Source organism: Leucoraja erinacea, chromosome 3, assembly GCF_028641065.1.
Source record: "Leucoraja erinacea ecotype New England chromosome 3, Leri_hhj_1, whole genome shotgun sequence".
NCBI lineage: Eukaryota > Metazoa > Chordata > Chondrichthyes > Rajiformes > Rajidae > Leucoraja > Leucoraja erinaceus.
This window is the reverse complement of record NC_073379.1, coordinates 85,501,342-85,521,124: the sequence shown is the minus strand read 5'-3', so window position 1 is coordinate 85,521,124 and position 19,783 is coordinate 85,501,342. Positions and strand designations below refer to the sequence as shown.

Genomic DNA, 19,783 nt, shown 5'->3' with positions numbered 1-19,783 from the left:
ACTGTAACTTGAGGGTGGATTGTTAGAATCCAGCCAGGAATGCATTGTGGTATTTAAATATAGGTTGTCTTATTGAAGGGGCTGAGGCATGGGAGAGTCAAGAAAATTTAATGGATGTGTGAGTCATGATCTCAGAAATGTAGGATCCTGCTATTATAAATCATTCTGCTCTTTCAAAAATTGAAAATACAGCAGACCTTTTTAAAGGAATATTTATGTTTCTCTTTAATCAGCAAATGCATGGAAGATATATGATGGTGCATAATACATTTGCATCTAGCTTCCTGTATGTAGAGTTATAGAGTCGTATAGCACAGAAACAGACCCTTCGGCCCAATGCCAACAAGTTGCCTATGCCAACTATTCTGCCCCATCTACACTAGTCCCACCTGCCAGCATTTGGCCCATATCCCTCCAAATCTTTCCTGTTCATGTACCTATCCAAATGTCTTTTAATGTGTACTTATGGAAAGACAATTAAATGTGCAAGATAATATTTTACAATTAAATAAGCACAGTTGGGATAGTTAGTTAGGAAGTAACTAAATTTACCCACTATGAACAGCAAAACAGACTTAATTAGTCTCTCTGTTCTTGGTTGCCTCTGTATAGAGATAAACAAATGAAGGGAATAGTTTTGTTTTAACACTTTCTTCTGCTGTGGTTGAATATTTGGATCTAATGCATGGAATTGACATATCCCATGGGTTTAATTTAATTAATCTGGGATTCATGATGTACTTTCAGCTGGATGCAGAGCTGTCGCAGACTATTGCTCATGGGTAATGGAATTTTAAGCTACTTTATTTTCATTTGCCCCTGAGTAATTGTTATGTAGGGAAATATTTGTTTTATTCTTTGAACTTTTGTTTAATTTGGAGTTTGGGTCAAGCTGTATCATTGGGTGGAATTAAGGGAGAAGTCAAATTATCTTGGATTCATTCATTTGGCAACCTTCTTCTCAGTATGAAGTCTATTTGTGTTTTAAGAAAGGAAGGAAAATAAGGGAAAAAAACAGTTGCACTCCACATTAATTCAGCATTTGAACTACATAACTGCATTTGTATTTCAATTCAAAAGGTTGTGACTTTATTCGATTTTCAGCCAATTACGAGGTTTTTTATTTTATTGGATGATTAAGATTACTGGATTTTACTTTCATTGGATTAATCACTGCTACGGCAGTACATCTGAAGATGGTTAATAAATGGATAGAGCTTAAACTAGAATTACTGTGATTGAGGGAGTACAGGAGGAAAGTGAGTGGAGATATTTTGCAGGGACTGTTCTAATTTTTTTATAAACTATTCGTAATTGATATTGTGGAGTTAATTTTTCAAGCACAAGCTTTGTCACTGATGTCAAGTGCAAGGAGGATTAATAATACCATTAATAATACTGGACAGATTAAATGAATGGGCTGGGCTTTGCCAAATATAAGATCGGACATACCAGAGAAAGAAATTTTAAATGTATATTTAGTGAAAGGTGACTGTTTGAAGAGTGTTTAAATGTGGTTCTTATCCACTTACATTTACATTTTCAGCAAGTATGTCTGTATGAGTGGGAATGCATCTCGGGATAATGTGTGAAACACTCAGTATTTTACTTTTAAAATGCATCAGAGTAATTCAGAAGTACGTGTTAAGAATGTTGCACTATTTATTGGTTCTTCCATATAAATTAAAGTATGAAATTCATTTTAAATATGAATCAGTTGGAGATGAACGAGACAAATGCAAACATTGTTCACTGGTTTAGCTTACATGGGAGCAATGCAAGCCCTTGTAACCTCAAGGTCTCCTCAAACAGTCTATAAAACTATGGCTGATCTGAACTTGGTCTCACTCCACCTTCCCACCTGATCCGCATAATGATTGATTTTCCCTGTACTTTACTCCAAAAAAATATTTTCAAATATATCCAACAGCTGTCTTGGAATGAACAGCTTTATGTCTTGGATCATAAGGTCACATGTGATAGGAGTGGAATTAGGCTATTTGGCCCATCATCTCCACTCCACTATTCAATCATGGCTGACCTATCTCTCCCTCCTAACCCCATTCTCCTGCCTTCTCCCCATAACCCCATGAGTTAGATAAAGCTCTTAAAGATAGCAGTCATGGGAAATGGGGAGAAGGCAGGAACGGGGTACTGATTGTGGATGATCAGCCATGATCACAGTGAATGGCGGTGCTGCCTCGAAGGGCTAAATGGCCTACTCTTGCACCTATTGTCTAACCTCTGACACCTGTACTAATCAAGAATCTATCTATCTCTGCCTTAAAAATGTCTACTGACTTGACCTCCACAGCCTTCTGTGGCAAAGAATTCCACAGATTCACCACCCTCTGACTGATGACATTTCTCTTCATCCCCTTTCTAAAATGATGTCTTTTAATTCTGAGGCTGACCTCTAGTCCTAGACTCTCCCGCTCATGGAAACATCCTCTCCACATCCTCTCTACCCAAGCTTTGTGGTAGCCTCCAGACGCTTGTTTGGAGGGAATATGCAACGTAACAGTTGCAACGTATTCTACACATGTTATCTTTTATTGCTGAAGAGAGTTGTGTTGTGCAAGAACAAATTCAAAATTCTCTAATGCTTCAGTAGAAAATCTGTTGTAAACAAGATCATTTTTCTTGTTGAAGTAGTGGGAATCCAAAATGGAGACACAAGAGATTCCAAATGTTGGAATCTAGAGCAAAAAGCAAATTGGTGGAGGAACTCAACAGGTTGAACAACATCTGTGGAGTCTCTTTGTATCGACAGATGCTGCATGACCCATTGTATTTCTCTAGCAGAGTGGATCATTTATAGGTTGAGAAAGTGCCTGCAGAGATAGTGAACTCCAAGACACATGTGCAGGAAATGTTTTAATCATCTGACAAAATTAGTAAGGATGAGCACAGGTTCCCTTTTAATAATTTTTCTAAACTACGAGGTAATAATTTTTTTCGCTCGCAATTCCACGACTGAACCAATCATTTTCCCTTATCAGGTGGCAAATGGCAAATGTCTCAGCCCACACAGCGCATTCACATCTTGTTGTCTTCACAGCAGCCTTTGTTGTCACAGAAAAGCTATTGTGAAACAAGGAATTCCCCTGGTGCTTTCCTTCCTGCTTCGTGTTCATAAGTTATAGGAACAGAATTAGGCCATTCGGCCCATCAAGTCGACTCCGCCACTCAACCATGGCTGATCTTTCAGTAGACAATAGGTGCAGGAGTGGGCCATTCGGCCCTCCGAGCCAGCATCGCCATTCAATGTGATCATGGCTGATCATTCCCAATCAGTACCCCGTTCCTGCCATCTCCCCATATCCCCTACCTCCGTTATCTTTAGGAGCCCTATCTAAGTCTCTCTTGAAAGTATCCAGAGAACCGGCCTCCACCGCTCTCTGAGGCAGAGAATTCCACAGACTCACAACTCTCTGTGTGAAAAAGTGTTTCCTCATCTCCGTTCTAAATGGCTTACCACTTATTCTTAAACTGTGGCCCCTGGTTCTGGAATCTCCCAACATCGGGAACATGTTTCCTGCCTCTAGCGTGTCCAAACCCTTAATAATCTTATATGTTTCAATAAGATACCCTCTCATCCTTCTAAATTCCAGAGTGTACAAGCCCAGCCGTTCCATTTCGTTTGCATTTCGTTGTTTAATGCATTTCGTTGTCTCTGTACTGTGCACTGACAATGACAATTAAATTGAATCTGAATCTGAATCTGAATCCATTCTCTCAGCATATGACAGTCCCGCCATCCCGGGAATTAACCTCGCTGCTGAACTCCCTCAATAGTAAGAATGTCCTTCTTCAAATTTGGAGACCAAAACTGCACACAATACTCCAGGTGTGATCTGACTAGGGCCCTGTACAACTGCAGAAGGACCTCTTTGCTCCTATACTCCTCTTGTTATGAATGCCAACATGCCATTTGCTTTCTTCACTGCCTGCTGTACCTGCATGCTTACTTTCATTGACTGATAAACAAGGACCCCCAGATCCCGTTGTACTTCTCCTTTTCCTAACTTGACACCATTTAGATAACAATCTGCCTTCCTGTTTTTGCTACCAAAGTGGATAACCTCACATTTATCCACATTAAACTGCATCTGCTATGCATCTGCCAACTCACCAATCCAGTCCAAGTCATCCTGCATTCTCATAGCATCCTCCTCACAGTTCACACTGCCACCCAGCTTTGTGTCATCTGCAAATTTGCTAATGTTACTTTGAATCCCTTCATCTAAATAATTGATGTATATTGTAAATAACTGTGGTCCCAGCACCGAGCCTTGTGGCACCCCACTTGTCACTGCCTGCCATTCTGAAAGGGACCCGTTAATCCCTATTCTTTGTTTCCTGTCTGCCAACCACTTCTCTATCTATGTCAGCACTCTACCCCCAATACCATGTGTCCTAATTTTGCCCACTAATCTCCTATGTGGGACCTTATCAAATGCTTTCTGAAAGTCAGGGTACACTACATCCACTGGCTCTCTCTTGTCTATTTTCCTAGTTACATCCTCAAAAAATTCCACAAGATTAGTCCAGTATGATTTCCCCTTCATAAATCCATGCTGACTGGGACCGATCCTGTAACTACGGCTATTTCATCTTTTATAATTGACTCCAGCATCTTCCCCACAACCGATGTCAGACTAACTTGTCTATAATTCCCTATTTTCTCTTTCCTGCCTTTCTTAAAAAGTGGGATAACATTAGCTACCCTCCAATCCACAGGAACTGATCCTGAATCTATCGAACATTGGATAATTATCACCTATGCGTCCACGATTTCTAGAGCCACTTTCAATCCCATTCTCCAGCCCCACACCACCCCCCCCCATAAAACCCTGACACCCATACAAATCAAGAATCTGTCAATCTCCACCTTAAAAAATATCCGTTGACTTGGCACCCCTTTCACAGCCAAGAATGAAAATACTTGTATTTACAAACTACTTTTCATGGTTTCAATATCCCAGAACTTTACAGACAGTAAAGTAATTCTGAAATGTCATTATTGTAGGAAGTATCCAAGGTGCAATGAGATTCTGCCAAAATGCAGTGACCATAAATGAAAAGACAACCTGATTGAAGTCATGGGTAATCTGTAAGCAGTCCTGCTTTTAACTAAAGAAAGTAGACAATAGTGCTGGGGAAACTCAGCAGGTGAGGCAGCATCTATGGAGCAAAGGAATGGGTGACGTTTCGGGTCGAGACCCTTCTTCAGTCTGATGAGGGGGGGGGGGGGGGGGGGGAAGGAAGATAGAAAGAGGCGGAGACAGTGGGCTGTGGGAGAACTGGGAAGGGGAGGGGAAAGAGGGAGAAAGCAAGGACTACCTGAAATTGGAGAATTCAATGTTCATACCGCTGGGGTGTAAACTACCCAAGCGAAATATGAGGTGCTGCTCCTCCAACTTACGGTGGGACTCACTCTCGCCATGGAGGAGGCCCAGGACAGAAAGATCAGATTCAGAATAGTAGGGGGGGTTGAAGTGCTGAGCCACCGGGAGATCAGGTTTGTTATTGCAAACTGAGCGGAGGTGTTGGGCGAAGCGATCGCCAAGCCTACGCTTGGTCTCACCGATGTAGAGCAGCTTTTAACTAGGTTCTTCTCTGCCTTAACGTGTAAAAAAAGTGTTTCCTCAACTATGGTCATTTGCAACTCCTGTATCTTATTCACTCTCTGCAGCAGAATAGGGTGCACAGCGCAAGAGAGGGGTGTGGGGCCAGGGAGTTCATGTAACGTTATAATTTTCTCCTGGTTGAAGAAGCAAGCTCCCAACATTAGTGACCCCCTTGAACAGTCTCTGATGGTGTATCAAATTGATGCTCCTCTGAAGATGGTGCTTATCTATGATTTGTGCCTCTGTGTACTTCATAGCAAATTCAACCAGTTTACAAACATTGTAATCTGTCAAGAGCTATTTATTACCCACTACCATGCAGCCTGTTCATGATATCCCAACTTTGGTCACTGAAATATTCTGGGGTAAATTTCATTGTGGAGAGGGAGAACCCTGTTGTAGCAATGTTACAACATTTTGAGATTTTAAAAATCAAGTCTGCAATTTATCCCATCAGATAAAGCATAAAAAGAAGTTTAATTTGACACATAATTCACTTTAATATCTCAAGTATTAAAAAAGTTATGGCCATTTTCATACTCGGAAATTGGCATCTTGTTGATTTTCTATGGACATAACAAAAAAGCTGTGATTGTGGACAGTCAAAAGCCCGTAACTTTCTTAAAAATTAGAGAACTGAATGAAATTTTCAGTTATCATAGATTGAAGCATTCTGAAACAAATATAAAACAATCTTACTTGGATGACCTGAAATTAAAGCATATAATTAGTCAGTTACCCAATTGTAGCTAATTCCAAACTTCAATTACTAGATCTAAACATCTATCCATTTCTTAAGAAAAGATTAACATTTTTAAATAGCCTAAGTGTCCAAATAACATTCACAAAGAATTCACAATAAAACATGATTTTTAAATCTCATTTACATTAATTTATAGGCCAAATGGAAGGAATTTAGTGTTCAATTGCTGTAAATTAATGGCCATTTAAATCAGCTTTCGAGTGGGATACTGTGGAACGCGCTGGTTTAGAACGTTCCCATTGCGGTAGATTTGTACCCCAAATGCCCAGAAAAATACTGCGGGATTTAATGGGGCCCCAAATTAGCTACTCGCAACATAAAACTTTGTATAAAGGGATCTTAAGAAGCCCTTTTTAATGTAAAAATAAACAACCTACCTTCCGTTGTCCCCGTATGAGATCCTGCCCGTGGTCGGCAGTCGCGGGTATAGAGGATCATTTTTAACCTATAATAATTTAAAAATCCATTAAATGTAAAAATAGCTCCAGCGAACAAACCTCCAAGCGATTTTTCGTCAGCAACTAAGTAGGATGAACAACCTCGATTTGAACAGCCTAGGGAAAATCGCGTTTTAAACCCGCCCCCCTCTCAACAGCGCTAAAATCGCACACACGGGCTTGGACAGATCTGCAGCGACGCTTAAGGTAGGTTTTGCAACATACCTACCTGTTGAGGATGTATGATCATCTGCGCAACCATTTACCGAACCGAATGGAGATTGACATCATAACTAGATGAGAGGGGATCTTATTGAAACATATAAGATTATTAAGGAATTGGACACGCTAGAGGCAGGAAACATGTTCCCGATGTTGGGGGAGTCCAGAACCTGGGGCCACAGTTTAAGAATAAGGGGAAGACCATATAGAACAGAGATGAGGCAAAACCTTTTTCACCCAGAGAATTGTGAATCTGTGGAATTTTCTGCCTCAGAGGCAGTGGAGGCCAATTCTCTGGATGCTTTCAGGAGATAGTTAGATAAAGCTCTCAAAGATAGCGGAGTGAAGGGATTTGGGGAGAAGGCAGGCACAGGGTACTGATTGTAGATGATCAGCCATGATCACAGTGAATAGCGGTGTTGGCTCGAAGGGCCAAATGGCCTACTCCTGCACCTATTGTCTATTGTCTATTAGGAAATTTTTTGTGACTAAGGCAACACCTGAACAGAAGCAGGTAGTGAACATAGAGGTGTCCTGAGCGGCCATAGATGTACTTGCTAACTTGCAGAATTGAGATGCAGACTTCAGGTGTCCAACTATAAAACAAAATCTATTTTTCGCATTCAAGCAGTTAATAGCAGATATGGACGGAAAAAAACAGCTCAAGGATTGTAAGCCTGTCTGCTTTCATCCCGCTTGATGTGATTTGCATTTCATCATCTCTCTTCAACAGATCTTGTAGCCAGCTTCAAATGTGTTTCCACAGGATCTGCCTTGCAAGACCTGGGAAGTTTCATGGAAACTTAAATTTCAGCCATCAAATCATCAGCAGCACCTTGAAGAGAATAATGGACCAAATAATAGTTTACAAGATGTTGTTTATCTTCTGCAATCCACGTCATCTACTGATCATTGCGACTTTCAAGTCGCACCGCTAAACAGGATCAAATGTTATGCCAGTGTACCATTTCTCAGGAGAAGACATTGCTTGGATAGAATCTGATCAAGCAGATTATATATGCTAGTGTAGCGACACCTAGTGGTGGGGTGGGGAGGTCAGAACCCTCGTCATTGGTCGGCACGGTCATGTGACCGCAGGGGTTCGTTTGCGGGCTTTTAGCCATTTATTCAGCGTTCCTCCCAGCGACAGGGGCTGTTTTTGTTAGCTAAGTCAGGCACGCAGTTTTCACGAGTTTTAGTTCATTTTCTTCTGTGAATAAAAATTACTTTGCTCAACCTGCCTGGTCTCGCTTCACTAGGTAGACACAAAATGCTGGAGTAACTCAGCGGGACAGGCAGCATCTCTGGAGAGAAGGAATGGGTAACGTTTCGGGTCGAGACCCTTCTTCAGACTGATATATATATATGCTGTTGTGAAGGAATGTAAATTCAGATTTCTGAACTATACTTGCATGATCACCAAATGCAGAAAATCTCATCATCTCGAGTATTAGGAGATGGCTAATTATTATTTTTTAAGTTTAATATCGGAAGTATGTGCTTCCCCAACAAAATTATTTCTACAGCGCCAATTTACAGTAGCATGAAGCAAAATGTTACTTTTTAAAATTATGGGATTCTCTAAGGGGCTTTGTTAGATACTTACCAAATATGCTGGTTGCAATAATTAATTGAACTTTTAAAAATATACCAAGGTCTTCGTCATTTCATATTGTTGGGAGAGGGAAACGAGTAAACAAAATTAAGCAATGAATATACAGGTAGCATTCGTAAATGGAAAGCAATCTTACGCTTAAATTATTTTAACATTTTATTACTTTAAATCCTTTTATATTTCTTGTAAGTAATTTTTTCATTTATGATTTGCGTTAGGACATTGTGTGTAATGAAAGTGTTAAAACTTCTATTGGTTATATCTGTATTTTCTTTTTGCATGTGTGGAAGCTTTTTTTATTGAAATGTGATATTTTTAATATTATTGTTAAAATATTAGTTTACAAAATTGCTATTATGTAAGGAATAAAGTGGATTGACCAATCCATGTGATCTCCACTCACTCTTTAAATATTTAAAAATATTTTAATGCTTCTGTGTTAGTTTTATTTTCAAAATAAAGATATATGCTCTTCCTTTTGCAGCTCCAATACTCAGTACCTGCGCTTTGATAGCTACTTTCTCCTATGTTCTTTATCATCCATTTTTCAGACGAATTCAGTGACCCTAGATTCAGGCAGTGACATAGTGCAGGGTATTAATTAGCACACCCAGAGGCTTGATATTCTGGCCTTTCGACCTTCCGCAGACCAGTGAAAGCAATAGAACCTGTCATATTTGTCTTGTAATGAAAATGAACTTTTGCCATCCTTCATTGTGCTAAAGCAGACTGAAAATGTCCAGCTGAGGTTTTTTTAAACAAATATATCTGTAGGTTAGAAGCAAATTGGCTTGCAGCAAGATTAGGTCTTAATGGTTTCTGTTTTTGCATAGAATAAAATGTAAACTTGTATTTTAGTGATGCACTCTACAATGTAATTTGATGCAAATTCTAGTGTTAGAAATCTCAAATACAGATATTTGTCATGACACTGCAGGATGTCATAACCAATTTAATTTTAAGCTATTTTTTGTAAATTTGGTGTGACACTTCTCTGTGCCCAAAATAATAAAAGTTTTAAAATAAATAAATAACCCTATAATTGATGGTGAATAAACTTGGTCATTGAACTTTTATCAATGTCATCATGAGTCGATGCTTCAGTTTTGCAATACTGGAGACTTTTTAATATCATGCAGGAGCAGTTTATTGGCCACATGTGAAGATGTATTAATTCTGATTTACATTTTTTTTAATTTTGTAGGTATTTAAAATTGAAGTACTCATGAGTGGAAGGAAGCACTTTGTAGAGAAACGGTACAGTGAATTTCATGCACTACACAAAAAGGTAATTTCTGTCATTACTTCACACTCTTCCCCTTCCCACCATCCCCACGCAAATTCTCCTCAACCTGGTATCTACTAGCTGTAGTTTACTGCTATAGTCCCACGAAACAAGTGGGATTGTTAATCATCAGCTGAAGGGACATCCTTTGGGTATTTACCGAGTAAGCAGTCAGGTTTTGCCGGAAACTTGAATTGTCTTGAATTTGCCTCTATTCATCTGAAGAGTTCATTACTCACCTGGCAGTGCTATCATGGAAGGCAGCAGCTGCAATGATGACTCTTTGACTGCTGTTGATGGAAGGATTCTGCAACAAAATATTGTTCACAAATGCTGTTTTCTGAGCCGATGCTGAGTACAACATTTGTAACACTTTGGTTGGCCACAGTCCCAATTAATCACTGGACAATGTGGCCGTTTATACACTATGCTGCAGAGAACCATATTTTTGAAGATCTGTTATCTCTGCTACCTTGTTACGGGCAGTCATATGTACTCTTTGCACAGCGGGGATGGAAACCCCCACTGTTGAACGTATTTTGCACAGTTTTGTCAGTTGCTAGTACAGTATAATCGGAGTTGGCTCAAATGTATTCCTTAGAGATATTCTTTGCTTTAATTTTTTCCCCCTCCGAGTCATAATAGGCATAGATAGAACCTTTTTTTATCCAGTCCAGGCATCCAACGCATCAGACAAGATGCTTGCAGGGAGGTGTTTCCACTTCAAAACCCCAGCAATGTCTCTTAACCACAGCCTCATCTGAGCTCTCATTAATGCATTTTAATAAATTCATTTTCATCCTACATCATCAAAGTTTATGATTCTCATTTTGTGTCAAGATGTGATATTGTTGTGTGAATCTTTTCCACGAGATGCTGTATAAATTATGTTAGGCCTATGTAGCTGGCAAAGAAAATGCAATTTAACTCCAGTCATTCTGGTTGAATTTGAACCCTGATGTCAAAGGTGAAAGATGTGCGCTATTCAGTCCCCAGTGGCTACCCTTTTTTTGTTTCCAGTTTTTCATCTCTGTTAACGACATGCAATGCTGAACTAATAGTGAACAGAAATTGGGGAATAATGTCGTTGAAGTAGAATAAATATTTTGAGTATTAACACCTGCCAGTTAAAAAATCTTGCATATTTATCTGCGGAAATCAAGTGATGAAATATATTTCCATTTTGTAGCCAAATAATGGACCACAATTTGCTGATATGTTGGGGTGGATTTTTGGCAAGTGGGGATGAGGTGGTAGCTGAGATAAGGAAGGTCACAGCATTCATTTATAACCATTGTATCTGCATTTCACAATCCTTGAGCTTTTTTATTTTAATATTAACCTTTCTCTCAATTATAAAATAGATTAGTTAGTATTTCTCTACAGTATATTCACTCTAAGCTTTCTTGTACTGCAATCTTTCATGAATGTCAACATATTTTGTTAAGCTTTCTAGTTTGGTGCTTTTGGCATGCTTTGATACGGTTCTCCTCCGATGCCTAAATCCATCTACATTTTATATCACCTAAGTAAGACACAAATAGTGGCCCCTGTGAACTGCCATTCATCGCAACTTGCCAACCTGAATGTTCACTACCTGAACTGTGTGGTTTTAGTGTAATTGCTTTGTTTTTATCTTAAATTCCCCTTTACTCTTTATGCCCAGCCTCTCTAGTGTTAACTTTACCAAAGCATTAAAAAAAATAATTTAAACCATTTTAGTGTCATGTCTTATGCTGTGTTTCTGGCTTATCGTCTGTCTGCTTCTGACTTGCACTTTTGTTTTTTAAAAAGGCATCAAACTAGTTTGAATCCAAGCATGACAAATGGTAAGATGGCATGAAAGCTGACCAGAAATATAGTCAAAGTGATCAGCTCATTTTCCCCAGTTGTAATTAATCAAAAATAATCCCCCTATATTTAACTTTTTATATGTGCTGAGAAAAAGGTTTCTCATTTAAGTGATTTGATCATGTTATTCTGTAAATTTATGAACTAAATAAGAAGCATTCTAAATGAATATTTTAGCAAATATCAACTTAAAATGGCTTTAATTTCTGCTAATTTCTGCTACATAACTTTATTTTCTGAAGCTGAAGAAAAGCATCAAAACGCCTGAAATGCCTTCAAAGCACGTGCGAAACTGGGTACCTAAAGTCTTAGAACAGCGACGCCATGGTTTAGAAGCCTACCTCCAGGTAAACTCACTAAAAATGTTTTTTGAGGAGGCATCTTGCCTCATAAATCAAGGTTGCATAAATGTGTTCTGCATTGGGAGCTTCTTTCCAACGCGTGTAAATGAGCATTTGCGCTGAGTTGCCCTCAACGATATGTAGCCTGTTAAATACATCATAGGTTTCAACCCTCAATACATATTTCAGCTTTATTCTGTCATACACCTTTTGAATTCTGCTATGAAATATCGATTTATCAGATCACAGGGCACTTCACCGCGCAGAGTGTTGATGCCAAGAATTCTGACATACAGACTACACAAAGATAATGGCCCATTTCTGTCACTGTCATAGCAGTAAGAGAATATAAGGCCACTTAGACTTGCAATGTATACTGTTAGATAAACCAGTATTCCTTTCTGATCTGTTAAAAAGCTTATTACCACATTATTATTATTATTACACAATGCTTTTGCTCTTATACAAAATACTAAACCATTGATCTTGTAAGTTTTGACTTTTTTTATTTTAATAATAAAATAACATTTATAAAAACAAAGAGAAGCAATTTGGAATAAAAACAATTCAGACGTGAAGGTTTAAATATCTCCAAAATGTGAATTACCTATGATCTGAACCGTATTTCCATGTGTTAACAGTCAGATGTAAATATAGCTCAGTGCAAAGATGTATGTAACGCTCTCCTTTTATTAGGAGGCTTCCGGCTGGCCATGCTGGTCGCCGCAGAAGCAGTCTGCAGGCTACTCAATCTCTGCACGCTCCCCGCGGGCTGCACGCTCCCCGCAGGCTGCTCAACACTGCGCGGGCTGCTCAACACTCTCCACGGGCTGCGCGCTCCCCGCAGGCTGCTCAACACTCTGCGCCCCTTCCACTTTTTATTCTCCTTGCCACGTTGTTGAAAGCGGGTTCCGGAAGGGGCAGGTTTTCACGAATTTAAACCTTTATAAAGAAACATAGAAAATAGGTGCAGGAGTAGGCCATTCGGCCCTTTGAGCCTGCACCGCCATTCAATATGATCATGGCTGATCAACCATCTCAGTATCCCGTACCTGCCTTCTCTCCATACCCCCTGATCCCCTTAGCCACAAGGGCCACATCTAACTCCCTCTTAAATATAGCCAATAAACTGGCCTCAACTACTTTCTGTGGCAGAAAATTTCACAGAGAATATCTTTTATACTATTTCACCGATCGGAACAAAACTTATTTGACTTGCAGCAGAGGAGAATGGTGAGTAAGATGGCGAAAAATCGTAGCGCTATGGGGGATCGTTTATGCGTAAATTTAATTACACCGCAGACTGGAAGTGGTCAAGAGGAGAGTTTTAGTAATAGTATTTTAATTGTCCATGGTTGTTTTTAATGATTTATCTAAAAATAATATATTTCATACTAAATAATGAATTTGTCCAAGAAAAGGCCAGGATGATTTTCACTGACAAAGGAAACAGCAGCTCTTGCTTCTTGAAGAATGCCCAGGATGACAAATATCTCAGTGGCCTTTATAATACCATAAAATTGACTGTCGTGATGAAGCTGAAATGTAAAATAATCAAATAACATTTTTAAACCGAATTTAAAAGAATTTGAAAGACTAGAATAAATTTAAAAAATACAACCTAGGCCTATTTTCACTAAATGTGTATGTCACTGGCAACACCAGTATTCATTAACATCACTAATTACTTCTTGAGCAATCAGGTTGAGTTTATTGCCATGTGCACAAGTATGGTGAAGGGGTTACAATAACATTCTTGCTGGGGCAGCATCTTGGACACGTCGACTCAGACAATACACAAACACATAAAGTATGAAATGTGAAAAGAAAAGTCAGTAAAAAAAAAGACGTACAAAAATATGCAATTGGAAACAAAATCAGTGGTAGTGCAAGAGGTGGCATGTACTTTTCCATTACCAAGATAGGATGAAGGTTGTGCACATTGGTTCAAGAACCTGCAGGTTGGCGGATAGTAACTCTTCCCGAACCTCGAGCCTTTGCTCCTCTTGCCTAATAGTCACAGCGAAGTAGAGGGATGGCCCTGATGATGAGGATCCTTGATGATAGGTGCCACTTTCTTGAAGAAGCACCTCGCAGATGATTTTAATAGAGGAGAACGCTGTACCTGTGATGGGCCAGAATGAATGCACCTTTCCCTGTACTCTCTTGCATTCCTGTGCATTGGAGTTGCTGCACCAAGCCATGATGCAACCAGTCAGGATACATTCTTGCAGTGCATCTGTTGAGGTTGGTTAGAGTGTTTGGTGACATGCCGAATCTCTTTACATTGCTAAGAAAGTAGAGGAATTACATAGTTCACATATCACTTTAAGGCCAAACCACCTAAAAACGAGAGACCTTTTCCTTCCCTCAGTAAATCAGCAAATTTTCTATGATAATCACTACCGGAAATTATTATTACCTCATTATTACTGATATCAGTGTTTTCTTTAAATTCCCCTGTTCCAGTACTGGGATTCAAAGTTCCCTCTAGATTGGTGATCCCAACTTCTGAATTTGTGTCCAGTTGCAGCCACTCTGCTACCAAGCCCTGGCCGAAACTCAAAATTTTGGCACTGTACTGTACCGACAGAAAATATTTAATCTATTGCCAGTATTTTATTTTCAAAAACTCCCATGGTGGTATCTGATAGAAATTCTCAATACTCATTTTGTTTTGAAAGTCCTGTGTTTCTGTTTATCTCAGTCATTCTGTTATTTCCCACTTCTGTTATGCTGCCTATTTATATTTAAGGAATTGCTTCTGGTGCAAGGCATGGATGGTGTAGCAACAACTTGCATTTTATAAAGCATCTTTAATGTGAAAGACTCCAAAATAACACCAATAAGCCAATAAGGAGATGTTAAACCACATGGTCTGGAGGAGAGGGAAGGGAGTCATTTCAAGAAGTGCCTTAAAGAAAAGGGAGTGGCAGATTGGATTTGGGAAGACATTCCTGTGGTTGAGCAGGTAACTGGGAGCGTAACACCCAGACTTGAGACTCGGGTAAATTTGAACTCGAACAGTACAGCACAGGATTAAGCCCCTTGGCTCATAATGTATGTGTTGTGCTTAGTTTAGAGATACAGTGCGGAAACAGGCCCTTTGGCCCACCGAGTCTGTGCTGACCAGCAATTCCTGCACACTAACACTATCCTACGCACACTAGGGACATTTTACAATTTTTTCAAGCCAATTAACCTACAAACCTGTACATCTTTGGAGTGTGTGAGGAAACAGGAGCACCCGGAGAAAACCCGTGGTCACAAGGGGAACGTACAAACTCTGTTCAGACAGCACCCGTGCCCAGGTCTGGGTCTCTGGAGCTGTAAGGCAGCAACTCTACTGCTGCGCCACTGTGCCGAACACAATGCCAAGATAAACTAATCTCACCTGCTTCCACGTGATCCATGTCCCTCCATTCCTTCCTTGTCCGTGTGTGTATCTAAAAGTCTCCTTTAGATAGGCACAAGCAAGGATAATATATTGTTTTGTACTCCATTGACTATCCAGTGTATCAGTCTTGCTGTATGTTGGTTGTTTTACTTTTAAATATATTTTGCAAATTATGCAAGAGTATTTTAATTGCATAAGGCTTTGCTTGAAATGTGCTTTCAATCACTGAGAAAGTTCTGGACGTGAATGGGTCTGCATAGGATTGAGAAGTATTTCACTGTGAGAGGTTATATGCTGGCAGTTCCTTTTCAAACCACCAGCCAGAACTGGGATAGTGCAGTGATGAGAAAATACATTAAATTATATTTTTGAATCCTTGCTAGCAAACATTTTGAAATCACTTAGATGATCAAAACCTAATTAGAGATACAGTGTGGAAACGGGCCCTTCGACCGAGCAGCAATCACCCTGTAAACTACTGCGATCCGACACACGAGGGCCAATTTACAATTTTTACCAAAGCCAATTAACCTACAAACCTGTATGTCTTTGGGATATGGGAGGAAACCAGAGCACCCGGAGAACGTACAAACTCCAAGCAGGCAGGACCCATAGTCAGTATGAAACCCAGGTGTCTGGCTTTCTAAGGCAGCAGCACTACTGCCGTGCGACCCTGATATCCATTCTTTTCTGCAGCAATTCAGAGAGAAAATGCTTTACTGAAAATAGTGTTTATAGTATTTTAAAACATTTTAAATTATTTATGTATTTTCTTCCAAGGAATTGCAAAACAATATCTTAAAATATATGGAGTGCTAAATCTCTCTGAAAGTACTTGAACACAAATACTTGCTATGAGAATGCAGGGTGACTTGGACAGGTTGTGGAGAGTGGGCAGATGCATGGCAGATGAAGTTTAATGTGGATAAATGTGAGGTTATCCACTTTGGTATCAAAAACAGCAAGGCAGATTACTATCTAAATGATGTCAAGTTTGAAAAAAGGGGGAGTACAAAGGATCTGGGGGTTATTGTTCATCAGTCTATGAAAATAAGCATGCAGGTACAGCAGGCAGTGAAGAAAGCGAATGGCATGTTGGCCTTTATAACAAGAGTAGTCGAGTGTAGGAGCAAAGAGGTCCATCTGCAGTTGTACAGGGCCCTAGTGAGACCACACCTGTAGTATTGTGTGCAGTTTTGCTCCCTTAATTTGAGGAAGGACATTCTTGCTATTGAGGGAGTGCAGCGTAGGTTTACAAGGTTAATTCCCGGACTGGCGGGACTGTCATATGCTGAGAGAATGGAGCAGCTGGGCTTGTACATTCTGGAGTTTAGAAGGATGAGAGGAGATCTTATTGAAACATATAAGATTGTTAAGGGTTTGGACACGCTAGAGGCAGAAAACATATTCCCGATGTTGGGGGAGTCCAGAACCAGGGGCCACAATTTAAGAATAAGGGGTAAGCCATTTAGAACGGAGATGAGGAAACAGTTTTTCTCAAAGAGAGTTGTGAGTCCGTGGAATTCTCTGCCTCAGAGGGCGGTGGAGGCCGGTTCTCTGGATACTTTCAAGAGAGAGCTAGATAGCGGAGTCAGGGGATATGGGGAGCAGGCAGGAATGGGGTACTGATTGGGGATGATCAGCCATGATCACATTGAATGGCGTTGCTGGCTCGAAAGGCCGAATGGCCTCCTCCAGCACCCATTGTCTATTGTCTACATTTTATTTCACTTTAAAACAATGTCGAAAGCAACATTTTGAACACTCAAAAATACTTTATAGCTGGTAATTGCCTCTAACTCAATAGTAATCATTCTAAATTGAGGTCATTACCATAGTATTTACAAACCTATTACAAAAACAAAAGTGTCGAAAGGCGAAAAGTGCTTAAAATCGCTCTTCCTGTGATTGTCGACTTAGTGCTGTTAAACAATATTAATGACTTGGATTGTCAGCATGTAACTGTGCTTTCCTTGGTACAAGTGATTTTATTGATCGATATGGATGCAGACCACAGTCAGATTACTCTACTCTGATTTTATCTGGGCATTAACTAAGTTTATTAGTACCAAAAGTATCTTTAGGTAGATCTAGATGATGATGTAGATTAAGAAAAGCAGAATACCATCCATCATTTTCCTTTGTGCTAATAACTTAAATCCATCATTGTTTATATCTGCTAGTTTCAGATCCCATTGTGTCTTCTGGCTTTTGGTAATGGCCTAAGTGAACCCCAGCAATTTCCCCTCCAGTGGCAAAACTCTCCACTCAATTGGCATACTGGTTTTTAATTTGAATTCAGAAGTGTAGGTGGTAGGAACTACTTCGGTTCTTTCATCTCCAGGCACATCTTTCTTTACCTGTCATGCACGGTGGTAAAACCATTTTTTTTTTTTAAAGTGACATAGTTTTGAAAAATAGCTTCTGAACCCCCAGCTCAGCAATCATTTCATATATAACACATTGCTGAATTCACAGATTTATGAGTTAGATGGTTCACTTTACCTGTGCTGCATTGACTGTAATCTATTTTCAATACATATAAATCGAAATTGCTCTCCTTTCCTTTCAAAATGATCATTCTAGAACTACAATTCAAATTAATTTGGAATGTCTATATTGTCATCTTCCCTGATAAATGTTATGTATAAAAGGGAAAGCACCTAAAATCAGACATTTCAAAGTGTGCCTCATAGCAAAGTGAGCTATTTCAGCTATTTCAATGTGTGTCAAATTTGCTTATCTTGACAGAATTTGCTGATCTGATGTATGATCCATGTAAGGCCACCTGCAAGAGATCCAGTAATATTTTTAGTAATCTGCAACAAATATACACAACAAATTTTATTCACTGCATAAATCTTTTTTTCAATATTTTGTCTTTTTTCAATATTTTATATAGAAAACAAAAGCCTCTTTGTTACATAGTTACATTGCAGATGCTTTAAGTTAATAAAAATATTTTTCATGACATACCTCTCAGCTCTTTTTGCCCAGTATTGGATTTTTTACACACAATTTCTAATTTTGTTTAATTTGCTTTTTCATTTTTATCTATGTTCTATATGATGTTATTGTTATGTTGCCCTTTAATTGAGAAGGTTGAACAATATGGCTCCCTAGTATCTTCAGATTATTAAATGGTGGCAAATTAATTTTACAATTAATATAATACAATATAACATTATCAAACTGATTGTCCACAGTTGTTTACCCCTTCTGAAATACTATATTAATACAGCCAAGTATAAGCCAGGGCTGACAAGAAAACAGAGGGAAATTGTACTGTTTTAAATGGCAGGCCAGTTTTCTACTGCTCTGGTTGTTCAGGCTGCCCTTTATCACGATCATTTTTCACCTGTTTATCTCCTTCTGTTATCAACTTTAAATTAAAATTTGTGCGAGACTGAGGGTGGTGGAAAATTTAGGAAAATTCTTGCTGGGTGTGCAGATCAACGAGATTACAGATGCTGGTTACTCTGTTGCTGTGACTCCATCCAGATTAAACAAAAGCGAAATACAATGAAGGTGGGACAGCTAAATATGCCATAAAACACGGCAGAACACACATCTGTGAAGTAAGAAACAATTGATGTTCAAGTCGAGAATATTTTGCCATTACATTAGAAATGTTGGTAATTACCGATATTTAAGTCCATAAAGAGTAAGGCAATCTTGGGATTGGATAGACACAAAATGCTGGAGTAACTCAGCGGGTCAGGCAGCATCTCTGGAGAAAAGGAATAGATGGCATTTCAGGTAAAGACCCTTCTTCAGACTTTCTTCAGAGCTTCAGAGCATCACATTGAATGGCGGTGCTGGCTCGAAGGGTTGAATGGCCTACTCCTGCACCTACTGTCTATTGTGTCCTGTTACATAATTATGCAAGTGCCTTTAGTACCATCATATAAAAAAAAGAAAACTGCAAGGTCTGTGATAAAGCAAGTCTATTGCATCCAAACTGAAAAATAATAAAAAATACTATCTTCAACATTTGCGCAAAACTTTTGTGAATGATATAACCATATAACAATTACAGCACGGAAACAGGCCATCTCGACCCTTCTAGTCCGTGCCGAACACGTATTCTCCCCTGGTCCCATATACCTGCGTTCAGACCATAACCCTCCATACCTTTCCCGTCCATATAACTATCCAATTTATTTTTAAATGATAAAAACGAACCTGCCTCCACCACCTTCACTGGAAGCTCATTCCACACAGCCACCACTCTCCGAG

At 39.3% G+C, this 19,783-nt stretch overlaps 1 protein-coding gene across 2 annotated transcripts in view; it reads left to right on the top strand.

Annotated features, from left to right (window-relative positions):
- LOC129695802 (sorting nexin-24-like) overlaps positions 1-19,783 on the top strand; it is a 141,339-nt gene that overhangs the window by 66,435 nt on the left and 55,121 nt on the right. For both annotated transcript variants that reach the window (XM_055633128.1, XM_055633127.1), the window contains exons 2-3: positions 9,875-9,958; positions 12,049-12,153. In XM_055633128.1, coding sequence (XP_055489103.1) covers positions 9,875-9,958; positions 12,049-12,153 — 189 coding nt within the window. The remainder of the gene's footprint in view (positions 1-9,874; positions 9,959-12,048; positions 12,154-19,783) is intronic.